Below are 13,257 nucleotides of genomic sequence, written 5' to 3'. Positions count from 1 at the left end.
CTTGGAGGCCCCCACCCCTGGCGCCTGAAACTCTCCTACCTATTGTTCCTTCCCTGCCCGACCACCCCCCCCCCTCCGCCCCCACGCTCATACATACATATTCCAATGACAAACAATTCCAACACGATTGCCCGACAGAGAAAAAAAAGAAAAAAAAACACTAACGAAGAAAAGATCAAGCAAGAGATCCAACATCTAAACAAAGACACCTCCATCCCCCAACAGTGCAAATGTAAACTTTCACTCACACAGCTCTGCAACTACTCCAAATCAATACAGAAGGCATTACAAATAGCTTCCACAAAACAAAAAAATGAGAATTTATTGAACAAGAATGTTGCAGCAAAGTTTAAAAGTTCTCAGTCCACCACCAGTCCTTTCCTTTTCACGAAGTCCAGCGCTTCTTCAGGCGACTCAAAATAAAAGTGTTGCTCCTCGTACATGAACCAGACACGGGCCGGATACAGCAGTCTGAACTTCACCTTTTTCATAAAAAGGGTCGACCTGATCTGGTTAAAGCCCACTCTTCTCCTGGCCACCTCCGCACTCAGGTCCTGACAGAACCGCAGGATACTGTTGCCCCGTTTACAGCTCCGTGCCTGCTTGGCCCACTGTAAAATGGGCTCCTTATCCAAGTTCCTGTGGAATCTCACCACCATTGCCCTCGGGGGTCCCCCATTCGCGGCTTCCTCGCGAGTGCTCTGTGAGCCCTGTCCACCTCCAAGGGTCGGGAGAATGCCCCATCCCCCAGCAGCTTCTCAAACATATCTGCTATGTATGCCCCAGCGTCCGCTCCTTCGGACCCCTCCGGGAGCCCGACGATTCTTAAGTTATGCCGGCGGGACCTACTCGCTAGTTCCTCCACCTCCTCCAGGAGCCTTTTGTGCTGATCTCTCACAATCTCCACCTCCCAGTTGCGGCTATGCGGAGCTAAGTCGCACGTTCGGCAGCTCCCGTTAAAAACGGAATTTTGGGCTCTTTTTAGGGCCCGTAACGGCGCCTGTTCGACGTTTCCCGGTGTGGGAAGGGGACAGCAACATTCCTCCGATAGTGTATGGATTGGACCAGTAGTGGGGCGATTTAAAAAGTGGCATTGAAGCAAAGAAAGGTGCGCGGGAGGAGGACCAAGATGGCGGCGGGCGGCGACCAGGCAGCGTGGAGGCAGTGGGCGCACGAGAAGCAGGAGCTTCTCCAGCGCTGTTTGAAGGAACTGAAAGCAGAGCTGCTATTGCCAATGAAGGCTTCATTCGATAAGCTGCTGGAGACCCAGGCGGCCCAAGGGGCGGCGATCCGGGAGGTCCGGCAGAAGGTCTCGGAGAATGAGGACGAGATCCTGGGCCTGGCAGTGAAGGTGGAGGCGCACGAGGCACTCCACAAGAAATGGCAGGCGAGGTTCGAGGAGATGGTGAACCGGTCGAGACGGAAAAGCCTGCGGATCCTGGGTCACCCGGAGGGGCTGGAGGGATCGGACATGGGGGCCTACATGGTCACCATGCTGAAATTGCTAATGGGAGCGGGGGCCTTTCAGGGGCCCTTGGAGCTGGAGGGGGCCCACCGAGTGCTGGCGAGGATTCCCAAGGTCAGCGAGCCGCCGCGGGCGGTGCTGATGCAGTTCCACAGGTTTGCTGATCAGGAGTGTGTGTTAAGGTGGGCCAAGAAGGAGCAGAGCAGCAGGTGGGAGAAGATGGAGGTCCGGATCTACCAGGATTGGAGCGCAGAGGTGGCGAAGAAGAGAGCCAGTTACAACCGGGTGAAGGCAGTGCTGCACAGGAAGGGGGTGAAGTTCGGTATGCTGCAGCCGGTGCATCTGTGGGTCTCCTATAAGGATCGGCAGCATTATTTCGAGTCCCCGGAGGAGGCGTGGGCCTTTGTTCAGGCCGAAACACTGGACTCAGACTAAGTGTCGGGGATGAGGGGTCGTGGTGGAGGGATAGTTGGGGATTTTTGGGATGTGTTTCGAGGGGGGTTCTTTGTTTTTTGGGGATTCAAGGCATCGAACATTGTGGCAGACAATGGCTGTAGGTATGTGATGGTAAGTGGCAAGCTGCAGGGGCAGCAGGTGGTGTTGGTCAATGCATATGCCCCGAATTGGGACGATGCGGGGTTCATGCAGCGTATGCTGGACCGGATTCCGGACCTGGAGACAGGGGGCCTGATAATGGGTGCGGTGGGGGGGGGGGGGGGATTTCAACACAGTGCTGGGCCCGGCCCTGGATCGCTCTAGGTCTAGGACGGACAGGTGGCCGGCGGCGGCCAAGGTGCTGAGGCGGTTCATGGATCAGATGGGAGGGGTGGATCCATGGAGGTTTGCGAGGCCCAGCGGCCAGGGAATTTTCATTCTTGTCCCATGTTAACAAGGCCTACTCCCGGATTGACTTTTTTGTCATGAGCAGAGTGCTGATTCCGAGGGAGGAGGATACGGAGTACTCGGCGACAACCACTTCTGATCATGCTCCACACTGGGTGGACCTCGAGTTGGGGGAGGAGAAGGTCCAGCGCCCGCTGTGGCGCCTAGAGGTCGGGTTACTGGCAGACGAGGAGGTGAGCAGGCGGGTCCGGAAGTGTATAGAGAGGTACCTGGAGGCTAATGACAATGAGGAGGTGCAAGTAGGGGTGGTCTGGGGGGCGCTGAAGGCGGTGTTCAGTGGAGAGCTGATCTCCTGATCTCCATTAGGGCACACAAGGAGAGTGGGGAGAGGAGAGAGAGGGAGGGGTTGGTGGGGGATATGGTGAGGGTGGATAGGAGGTATGCAAAGGCCCTGGAGGAGGGACTGCTTAGGGAGCGGCGTAGCCTCCAGGTTTAGTTTGATTTGTTGACCACCAGGAAGGCGGGGGGGCGCAGTGGAGGAAGGCGCAGGGGCGGTATATGAATACGGAGAAAAGGCGAGCCATATGCTGATGCACCAGCTTCGGAAGCGAGAGGCAGGTAGGAGATCGGGGGAGTTACGGAAGGAGGAGGGAACATGGTGCAAAGTGCGGTGGGTATCAATGGGGTCTTCAGGACTTCTATGAGGAACTGTACTGGTCTGAGCCCCCACTGGAAGAGGGAGGGATGGGTCGCTTCCTGGACCAGCTAAGGTTTCCGAGGGTGGAGGAGGGGCAGGTGGCAGGGTTGGGGGCGCCGGTTGGGTTGGAGGAGTTGGTCAAAGGGATAGGGAACATGCAGGCGGGGAAGGCACCGGGGTCGGATGGGTTTCCAGTTGAATTTTACAAGAAGTATGCAGACCTGCTGGGCCCGCTGTTGGTCAGGACCATTAACGAGGCAAGGGAAGGGGGGCTCTGCCCCCGACGATGTCATCGAGCGCTGATGTCCCTGATCCTGAAGCGGGACAAGCATCCACTACAGTGTGGGTCATGTAGGCCTATCTCACTCTTAAATGTAGATGAAAAGTTGCTGGCAAAGATTTGGGTCATGAGGATAGAGGACTGTGTGCCGCAGGTCATACACGAGGATCAGACGGGTTTCGTGAAAGGGAGGCAGTTGAATACCAATGTACGGAGGCTCTTGAATCTTATAATGATGCTGGCGATGGAAGGCGAGGCGGAGATAGTGGTGGCGATGGTTGCGGAAAAGACCTTTGATAGGGTGGAGTGGGGGTACCTGTGGGAGGTATTGTAAAGGTTCAGGTTCAGGGAGGGGTTTGTCAGGTGGGTGAGGTGGCTGTAAGAGTGGCGAGTGTGGTCACGAATAGAAGGAGGTCAGAGTACTTCCACATACACTGGAGGACGAGGCAGGTGTGTCCCCTGTCCCCCCTGCTCTTTGCACTGACGATTAAACCCCTGGCCATGGCATTGAGGGAGTCGAGGAACTGGAGGGGGCTGGTGCGGGGGTGGGGAGGAGCGTCGGGTGTCGCTCTATGTGGATGATTTGCTGCTAGCGGACACAGTGTGGGGAATGCCAGAGGTGATGAGGATCCTAACGGAGTTTGGAGATTTCTCCGGGTTCAAGTTTAACATGGGGAAGAGCGGGTTGTTCATAGTGCACCTGGGGGACCAGGAGAGGGGGGATTGGTGAGTTCCCGCTAAAAAGGGCGGAGAGGAGTTTCAGGTACCTGGCGGCCCAGGTGGCTAGAAGCTGGGGGGGCCCTACATAAGCTTAACTTCACGAGGCTGGTTCAGCAAATGGAGGAGGAGTTTAAGGGGTGGGACGTGCTCTCACTCTCCCTGGGGTGTAGAGTGCAGTCAGATAAAATGGCGGTGCTCCCGAGGTTTTTGTTCCTGTTCCAATGCCACCCCATCGTGATCCCTAGGGCCTTCTTCAGGCAGGTTACCAGGAGCGTTATGGGGTTTGTGTGGGCGCAGAAGACCCCGAGGGTGAGAAGGGTGTACCTGGAGCGGTGCAGGCATGGCGGGGGCGGGGGGGGGGGTGGCCCTGCCTAACATCTGTGGGTATTATTGGGTAGCAAACGTGGCAATGGTGCGGAAGTGGGTGATGGAGGGTGATGAGGCGGCATGCAAGAGGCTGGGGATGGCGTCCTGTGTGGGCACGAGCCTGGAGGCGCTGGTGACGGCGCCGCTGCCGCTTCCTCCAACGAGGTACACCACGAGCCCGGTGGTGGCGGCTACCCTCAAATGTTGGGGCAACGGAGACGTCACACGGTGGAGGTGGGGGCCTCGGTGTGGTCCCCGATTCGGGGGAACCACCGTTTTGTCCCGGGCAGGATGGACTGAGGGTTTCTGAGCTGGCACAGGGTTGGTATTAGAAGTATGGGGGACCTGTTTGTGGACGGGAAGTTCGCGAGCCTGGGTGAGCTGGAGGAGAAGTTTGGGCTCCCCACCCCTCCCCCCCCCCCCCATGCAGGTAAGGGCGTTTGTTCGGCGGCAGGTGGTGGAGTTCCCACTGCTACCGCCACGCGTGGTCGAGGACAGGGTGCTGTAGGAGGTGTGGGTTGGAGAAGGAAGGATCTCGGCAACGTATCAGGTGATGCAGGAGGAGGAGGAGGCCTCGGCGGAGGAGCTATAGGGTAAGTGGGAGGAAGAGTTGGGTGAGGCGATTGACGAGGGGATGTGGGCGGATGCCCTGATGAGGGTGAACTCAGCCTCATACAATTTAAGGTGCTGCATAGGGATCACATTACCGGGGCAAGGATAAGCCGGTTCTTTGAGTGCGAGGACAGGTGTGATAGGTGCTCAGAGAGCCCAGCAAATCACACCCACATGTACTGGGCCTGCCCAGCACTGGAGGACTTTTGGAAGGGTGTAACGAGGATGGTGTCGAGGGTGGTAGGTTCCAGGGTCAAGCCGGGCTGGGGGCTCGCAATATTTGGGGTGGCAGAGGAGCCGGGAGTGCAGGAGGTGAAAGAGGCCGGTATTCTGGCCTTTGTGTCCCTGGTAGCCCGGCGAAGGATTCTTCTTCAGTGGAAAGATGCGAGGCCCCCAAGCATGGAATCCTGGATCAGCGATATGGTGGGGTTTACTAAATTGGAGAGGGTGAAATTTAAGCCTTAAGGGGATCGGTACAAGGGTTCTTCAGGTGGTGGCAACCGTTCCTATACTTCCTGGCAGAACGTTAGAAGATGGTCAGCAGCGGCAGCAACCCGTGGGGGATGGGGGGGGCGAGGGCGAGGGGGAGGGGGCGGGGGTGGGGGGGGGGGGGGGGTCGGTTCGTTTTTCTTGAGAGGGCGTGTATTTTTGCCTTTGTGTTGATGAAGGCTGTTAATTTATTATTTATGTATATGGGCGGCTTTTGTTCTTTTCTTTCTGTATTTTATTGTTGATATTTTGTGAAAATTTGAAGAATTTTTTTTTTTTTAAATAAAATCTCCACCTCCAACTCCACCGCAGTTTGATGTTCCTCCTGCTCAGCCAGCGCATTCTCTACTTTCTGGATCGCCCGATCTTGGGCATCCAAAAAAGCTCCAGCCACTCAATTGACTCTTTAATCGAAGCCCTCCTGGATAACTTGCATCACCTGCTCCGTTGACCGCTGGGTCGACAAGCCAGAGGTCCTGTCCTCTGCCATGATCCCACCCGCCGTACCTTCAGCCCAATCCTTCTCCATTCGTCTGTTTCCGCCTTTGCGAGCACTTTTAGTCCTCCTCTCCATGCAGAGATGTGGGAACTCAGTACACAGTTGCCTGTGTCATCAATGTTTCAATTCAACTCCCGTATAAAATCGGGGGAAAAGGTCCAAAATTCCGACCCGAGCGGGAGCCACCAAATGTGCCACTTACTCCTTCATGGCCACCACCGGAAACCCTGAACAGTATTTTCTGTTTTAATTTCAAATTTCCACCGTTCACAGTATTTGTTATCACACTTGAGAATAATAATCTGGGAAATGTGCGTATCCGTATGTATCTATATATATCGTTCAATAAAATGTTTATATAAAGTTCAACACAATTTAATATTTAATTTTCTGTCTGATCACAGATGACCAAGAACAAGAATACATAGGTAAACACTTAGGGTCTTCTATTGTCTATTTACTCACATGTGGAGATAGCGTTGTTGCTATTGAGGGAACATGAGAGCCAATAGAAGTGTCACTGAGAGGAAAAGAGCCTCCGGTCACGTTTGAAGGATTGCCCAATATACCACCAAATCTGAACGGGAGACTCCCTTTGTATCGTCATTCTATAATTCATGGGAAAGATCATTTCAACTTCAGATATTTCAATCTCCCATAGAATCACGCCCCATATAATTCTACCGCCTTGTTTATCTTGAACCCTGTTTTGGATCGCGCGACTATTTTTAAGGGATGTGATGGTCTTCTGGTGATATCAGAAAATGTAGTAAATGAATGTCTGTCTCCATGACATTGTGATATTGGTATGTAGAATCTTCTACGATATGTATCTAAGAAATGAAAAATATCATGTTTACAACAATATATTTTTCAATTTAAGGGTTATTTAAATATTAAAGAGACAGAAAATTTATGAACTGGTTTAACATTTTTGATTTAGTTTGTCTTTCTTTACCAATTTGTTGACCATTGCATTTCATTGTTTTATTAGTGTGTGAAATAAATTACCATCATAATTTGTTACCACGCTATCATGTTGATGAACATATTGGCCGTTATCTAAATTCATTTGGACTAATTCCATTCCTCCGTCGCCGACATTTTCACCACGCAACCGTCATCATTTTATTTATCCCTTTGGGAAGTATTCCTGAGATTCTGCCGAAATAACTGCAAAAAGGGGAAGAGTCTTGCGGCAATTTAACGATTTTCCATTTTGCTGGCGACCCTTTCCACTGAAGAATACTGGAATAATCAATGGACATTGTTTTCAAATCTGCATTTATTGCGTTCAAATGGGAAATTACATCGAATTAGGCAGCAATGGCTTCCGGCGGCGGCTGTGAAGGAGTAAGTCGCACATTTGGTGACTCCCTCTCGGGTTGGTCTTTTGGACCTTTTCCCCCGATTTTCTACTGGACTTGAACTGTAAAACTGAAGACAGAGGCAATTGTGCACTGAATTCCCACTTCGCTCATGGAGAGAAGGACTAGAAGTGTTCGTAACGGCAGAAACTAAAAGACAGACCTTTTGGGCTGTAGCTGCAACAGAAGACAGCATGGCGGAGGTTCGGACCTCGGGCTTGTCGACCCAGCAGTCGATGGAGCAAATGATGCAAGTCATTAGGGAAGGCTTTGCTACGCAGAAACGGGACTGCTTGGACCAGATAAAAGAGTCAATTGAGCGGTTGGAGCATAGATTGGACACCCATGATCGGGCGATCCAGAAGGTGGAGAAGGCACTATCTGAGCAGAAGGGACATCAGACTGCGATGGAGCGGGGGAGGGGGGGCGGGATGCTGAGGGACCAGCGGAAGAAGCTCCTGGAGAAGGTGGAGGATCTTGAAAATCGGTCCCGCCGGCAGAACCTGAGAATCGTCGGGGTCCCGGAGGGGTCCGAAGGCACGGATGCTGGGGCATACATTGCAGACATGTTTGAGAAGCTGCTGAGGGATGGGGCGTTCTCCCGAGCCTTGGAGGTGGAGAGGGCTCACGGAGCACTCGCGATTAAGCCACGAATGGGAGACCGCCCCCCCGCCCCCCCCCCCCGAGGGCAATGCTGGTGAGGTTCCACAGGTTCTCGGACAGGGAGCGCATTCTACAGTCGGCCAAGCAGACATGGAGCTGTAAGTTTGACAATTGCATCCTGCGGGTTTTCCAGGACCCGAGTGTAGAGGTGGCCAGGAGGAGAGCAGGCTTCAACCAGATTAGGTCGAGTCTTTTGAAGAAAAAGGTGAAGTTTGGACTGCTATACCCAGCCCGTCTCTGGTTCATGCATGAGGATCAGCACTTCTACTTCGAGTCGCCTGAGGATGCGTTGGATCTTTGCAAAAAAGAAAGCGTTGGCGAAGGACTGAGATACTTTTGAACTTGGCTGTAACGTTCATGTTTTGGGTTTTTTTTCTTTTTGTTTCTCTGTGTTTGTAAAAAGTTTCTCGTTTTGCGTTTTATGGAAGATGCTTGTGATGCCGTTTGCATTGATTTGAACCAGCGGTAGAGCTCAGTGAGTTACGGTTTTCATTTGCACTGTTGGGGGATGGAGGTGTGCTTGTTTTTGATCTTGGTGTTTTTTTGTGTTGGGCAATTGTGTGGGGATTGTTTGATGCTGGAGTTTGTTTGTATGAGTGGGGGGGGAGGGGGGGACAATATATGGAGACTATCTGGTGCCGGGATAGGGGCCACCAAGCTAGCTGGGCGAGCCAGCTCACAGAAGCACAGTGGGGAGTGTGCATATGTTTCGTTTAGTAAAGGGGTTGGGTTACAGGGTGTTGTTAATTATGGGGAGGGGGCGAATGTTCTGCTGACGAGGGAGCGGCTTGGGCTGAGGGACAGAGACGAGGTTGTGTGCGGGGGCTGCCTGGGGATGGACTGGTGGAGGCGCGGAGCACTCGATGGAGGCGGGCCTAAAAAGGGGATGGCTGATTGGCTGAGGGGGGGTGCAATGAGCCCCCCCCCCCCCCCCCAACTAGGCTGAGCACATGGAATGTTCGAGGTTTAAATGGGCCGGTCAAAAGGGCATCGTGGATCTTAGGGGATTGAGGGCGGACGTGGTAATGTTGCAGGAGATGCACCTTAGAATAACGGGCCAGGTTAGGCTGAGGAAAGGCTGGATCAGTCAGGCCTTTCGCTCGGGATTAGATTCAAAGACTAGAGGGGTCACGATCCTGATCAATAAGTGGGTGGTGTTTGAGGCAGGTACGATAGTCTCGGACGTGGGAGGTCGGTACATTATGGTCAGTGGGAAGCTAGAGGGGGAGCAAATGGTATCAGTAAATGTATATTCGCCAAATTGGGATGATGTGGAGTTTATAAAGAGGATGCTGGGGAAGGCACCGGACCTGGACTCGCACAGGTTGGTCATGGGAGGGGACCTCAACACAGTTTGGACCCTGGCTTGGACCGGTCAAGCTCGAAAATGGGCAGGGTGCCAGCAGTGGCAAAGGAACTAAGAGGGTTCATGGAGCAGATGGTAGGGGGTGGATCCATGGAGGTTCGGGCAGCCGAGGGTGAAGAACTTCTCTTTCTACTCACACGTGCATGAAGTGTACTCCCGGATTGATTTCTTTATTTTGAGCAGAACCTTGCTGGCTGGGGTGGTGGACATGGGGCACTCGGTGAATACAATCTCAGACCATGCTCCACACTGGGCTGACCTGCAGGCTAGTAAAGACAGTAATCAGCGCCCGCACTGGAGGTTGTATGTGCGACGTTTGTCGGATAGAGGGGTCTGCGAGCGGCTGAGGAAATGTATTCAGAGCTACCTGCAAGTCAATAACACGGCAGAAATTTCAGCAGCGGTGGTGTGGGAAGCACTGAAAGCGGTGGTCATAGAGGAGCTGATTTCGATCTGGGCCCATAGGGAGCAGGTGGATAGGGCAGAGACGGACCGACTGGTAAAGGAGATACTACCGATTGATAGGAGGTATGCAGAGACCCCAGAGCCTGGGCTATATGGGAATGGCAGAGGTTACAGGCGGAGTGTAGCTTGCTGACCAGAGGGAGGGCAATGGAGCAGCTGAGAAAGGGGAGGGGGGCGATCTACGAACATGGAGAGAATGCCAGCAGAATGCTTGCACAGCAGCTTAGGAAGAGGGAGGCAGCTAGGGAGATACAGAAAGTAAAGGACGGAGATAGGAACCTTATTGGTGATTCAGTAGGGGTGAATAAGGCGTTTAGAGTTTCTGCAGCAGGATGTAAAGGTTGGAACCACCTGCGGGGCCGGAGTTGATGAGGCACTTCTTAGAGGGGCTGACTTTCCCAAAGGTGGGCGGGGAGCGGGTAGAACGTCTGGGGGTTCCGATCGGATTGGAAGAGATAGTGGAGGGTCTGAAGGCCATGCAGTCGGGTAAAGCCCCGGGGCCGGACGTGTACCCAGTGGAGGACTATAAAAAGTTCTCTGGGATATTGGAGCCGGTGTTGACCAGGATGTTCAATGAGACAAGGGAAAGAGGGGTGCTTCTACCGATGATGACACAGGCCACGCTTTCGCTGATCCTGAAGCGGGACAAGAACCCGGAGCTGAGTGGGTTTGTTAAGGGCAGACAGTTGGTGGCCAATGTAAGAAGGCTGTTAAATGTGATCACGATACCCCCTAAGGGTTGGGAGATGGAGGTAGTGATCGCAATGGATGCAGAAAAGGCATTTGATCGGGTAGAATGGGACTATTTGTGGGAGGTACTGGGACGGTTCGGATTTGGGCGGGGCTTTATCGACTGAGACAGGTTGCTGTATCAGGCTGCTGTGGCAAGTGTACGGATGAATAGGGCGACATTGGACTATTTTAGACCTCACCAGTGGACGAGACAGGGATGCCCCCTCTCCCCACTGTTGTTTGCACAGGTTTTCGATCTATGTGGGTGAACTGCTTCTGTACGTTTCGGACCCAATAGAGGGGATGGAAGAAATCATGAGGGCTTTCGGGGAATTTGGCCGGTTTTCGGGGTATAAGTTTAATGCGGGATGGAATGAGATATTTGTGTCCAGGAGAGGCGACTGTGTGAGAGATGCTGATTAGGTTAGTAGAGGGAAGCTTTAGGTGCCTAGCTGTCCAAGTCGCGCGGAAATGGGACCGGCTGCATAAATTAACTCTGGCCCGGCTGGTGGACCAAATGAAGAACGATTTTCAGAGATGGGACGCACTTCTGTTGTCTCTGGCTGGGAGGTTGCAAACGATGAAGGTGACGGTACTCCCGAGATTCCTATTTGTATTTCAGTGTCTCCCCATCTTTATTCCACGGTCCTTTATTGAGCGAGTCAACAGAGTGATCACGGGTTTCGTCTGGGCGGGCAAGACCCCGCGAGTAAGGAAGGTAATGGTTGAGTGGAGTCGGGGAGAGGGCAGACTGGCACTGCCAAATTTTAGCAAATATTACTGGGTGGCTAATATAGCCATGATCAGGAAGTGGATAGTGGAGGAGGGGTCGGCATGGAGGCGGCTTCATGTAAGGGCACTAGTTTGGGGGGCGTTGGTAACTTTACCTCGGCCATTCCCGTCGGCACGGTACTCCACCTGTCCAGTGGTGGTGGCGGCCCTGAGAGTTTAGAGCCAATGGAGGAGGAAGGTGGGAACATCGGGAGCATCGGTCTGGGCCCCAATCTGTGATAATCACCGGTTTGTGCCGGGGAGTATGGACGTGGGGTTCCGGTTATGCCGGAGAGCGGGGATTGAGAGGATGGGGGATATGTTCATAGAGGGGCTCTTTCCGAGTATGAGGGCGTTGGAGGAAAAGTTTGGGTTGGCGAGGGGAAACAAATTCAGGTCTCTGCAGGTGCGGGACTTCAGGGGAATAGATAGGAGATTCTGTCGCCATGAGCCAGTCTCCCGGAAGGTATGTTGCCTCCCGGATACCAGGGCCAGGGATGTCTCGGGTCGAGTCTACAGGATTCTTAAGGGAGAGGGGGAGCAACCAGAAGTCGTGGTGCACATAGGCACCAACGACATAGCTAAGTAAAGGGATGAGGATCTAAAAAGTGATTTTAGGGAGTTAGGTTGGAAATTAAAGAGCAGGACAAGCAGAGTAGTGATCACAGGATTGCTACCGGTGCCACCGGCAAGTGAGGCAAGGAACAGAGAGCGAGTGCAGCTAAACATGTGGCTACAGGGTTGGTGCAGGACTGTAAGCCTCAGATATGTGGATCATTGGGATATCTTCTGGGGAAGGTGGGACCTGTACATGAAGGACGGGTTGCACCTAAACTGGAGGGTCACCAATATCCTGGGAGGGGGGGTTGCTAAAGCTCTTCGGGAGGGTTTAAACTAGTTTGGCAGGGGTATGGGAACCGGAGCTATGTATCAGAGGATAGGGTAGCTGTTGAACAGGCAGAAATAGTATGCAGCAAGTGTGTGAGGAAGGATAGACAGTTGATAGGGCAAAGTTGCACTCAGTGGAATGGGTTAAAGTGTATCTGTTTCAATGCAAGGAGTGTCGGGAATAAGGGAGATGAACTTAGAGCCTGGATCAGTACTTGTAAATACGATGTTGTGGCCATTACGGAGACATGGATTTCACAGGGGCAGGAATGGTTGGTAGATGTTCCGGGGTTTTGATGTTTTAAGAAGAATAGTGAGGGAGGTAAAAGAGGAGGGGGAGTGGCACGGTTAATTTGGGAGTGCACCACAGCTGCAGAAAAGGACGTAGTTGAGGAGTGCTTGTCTACTGAATCAGTATGGGTGGAAGTCAGAAACAAGAAAGGAGCAGTCACTTCATTGGGAATTTTCTATAGACGCCCCAATAACAGCAGAAAGATAGAGGAACAGATAGGGTGGCAGATCTTGGAAAGGTGCAGGAGTAACAGAGTTGTTGTCATGGGTGACTTCAACTTCCCTAATATTGACTGGAACCGCCTTAGTGCAATTGGTTTGGAAGGAGCAGATTCTGTCAGGTGTGTACAGGATGGATTCCTGACTCAATATGTAGATAGGCCGACTACAGGGGAGGCCGTATTGGTACTCGGCAACGAACCAGGCCAGGTGTCAGCTGTCTCGGTGGAGAAGCATTTCGGTGACAGTGACCACAACTCCTTGACCTTTACCATAGTCATGGAGAGGGATAGGAACACACAGTATGGGAAGGTATTTAATTGGGGGAGGGGAAATTATACTGCTATTAGAAAGGAGCTGAGGAGCATAAAGTTGGAGCAATTGTTCTTGGGGAAATGCACACCTGTAATGTGGGGATTGTTTAAGGAGCATTTGCTGCGAGTGCTGAATAGTTTGGTCCCACTGAGGCGGGGAAGGAATGGTAACGTGAAGGTGCCTTGGATGACAAGAGAAGTGGAGCTTCT

The 13,257-nt window shown here is 52.8% G+C and overlaps 1 protein-coding gene across 1 annotated transcript in view; it reads left to right on the top strand.

Annotated features, from left to right (window-relative positions):
- Window positions 1–13,257, top strand: part of LOC140389101 (uncharacterized) — a 306,705-nt gene that overhangs the window by 103,614 nt on the left and 189,834 nt on the right. Inside the window, exon 22 of the mRNA XM_072473261.1 lies at window positions 6,376–6,399. Coding sequence (XP_072329362.1) covers window positions 6,376–6,399 — 24 coding nt within the window. The remainder of the gene's footprint in view (window positions 1–6,375; window positions 6,400–13,257) is intronic.

The sequence above is a fragment of the Scyliorhinus torazame genome, chromosome 14, assembly GCF_047496885.1.
Source record: "Scyliorhinus torazame isolate Kashiwa2021f chromosome 14, sScyTor2.1, whole genome shotgun sequence".
NCBI classification, from domain to species: Eukaryota; Metazoa; Chordata; class Chondrichthyes; order Carcharhiniformes; family Scyliorhinidae; genus Scyliorhinus; species Scyliorhinus torazame.
This window is presented reverse-complemented; position numbering and strand designations above follow the sequence as displayed.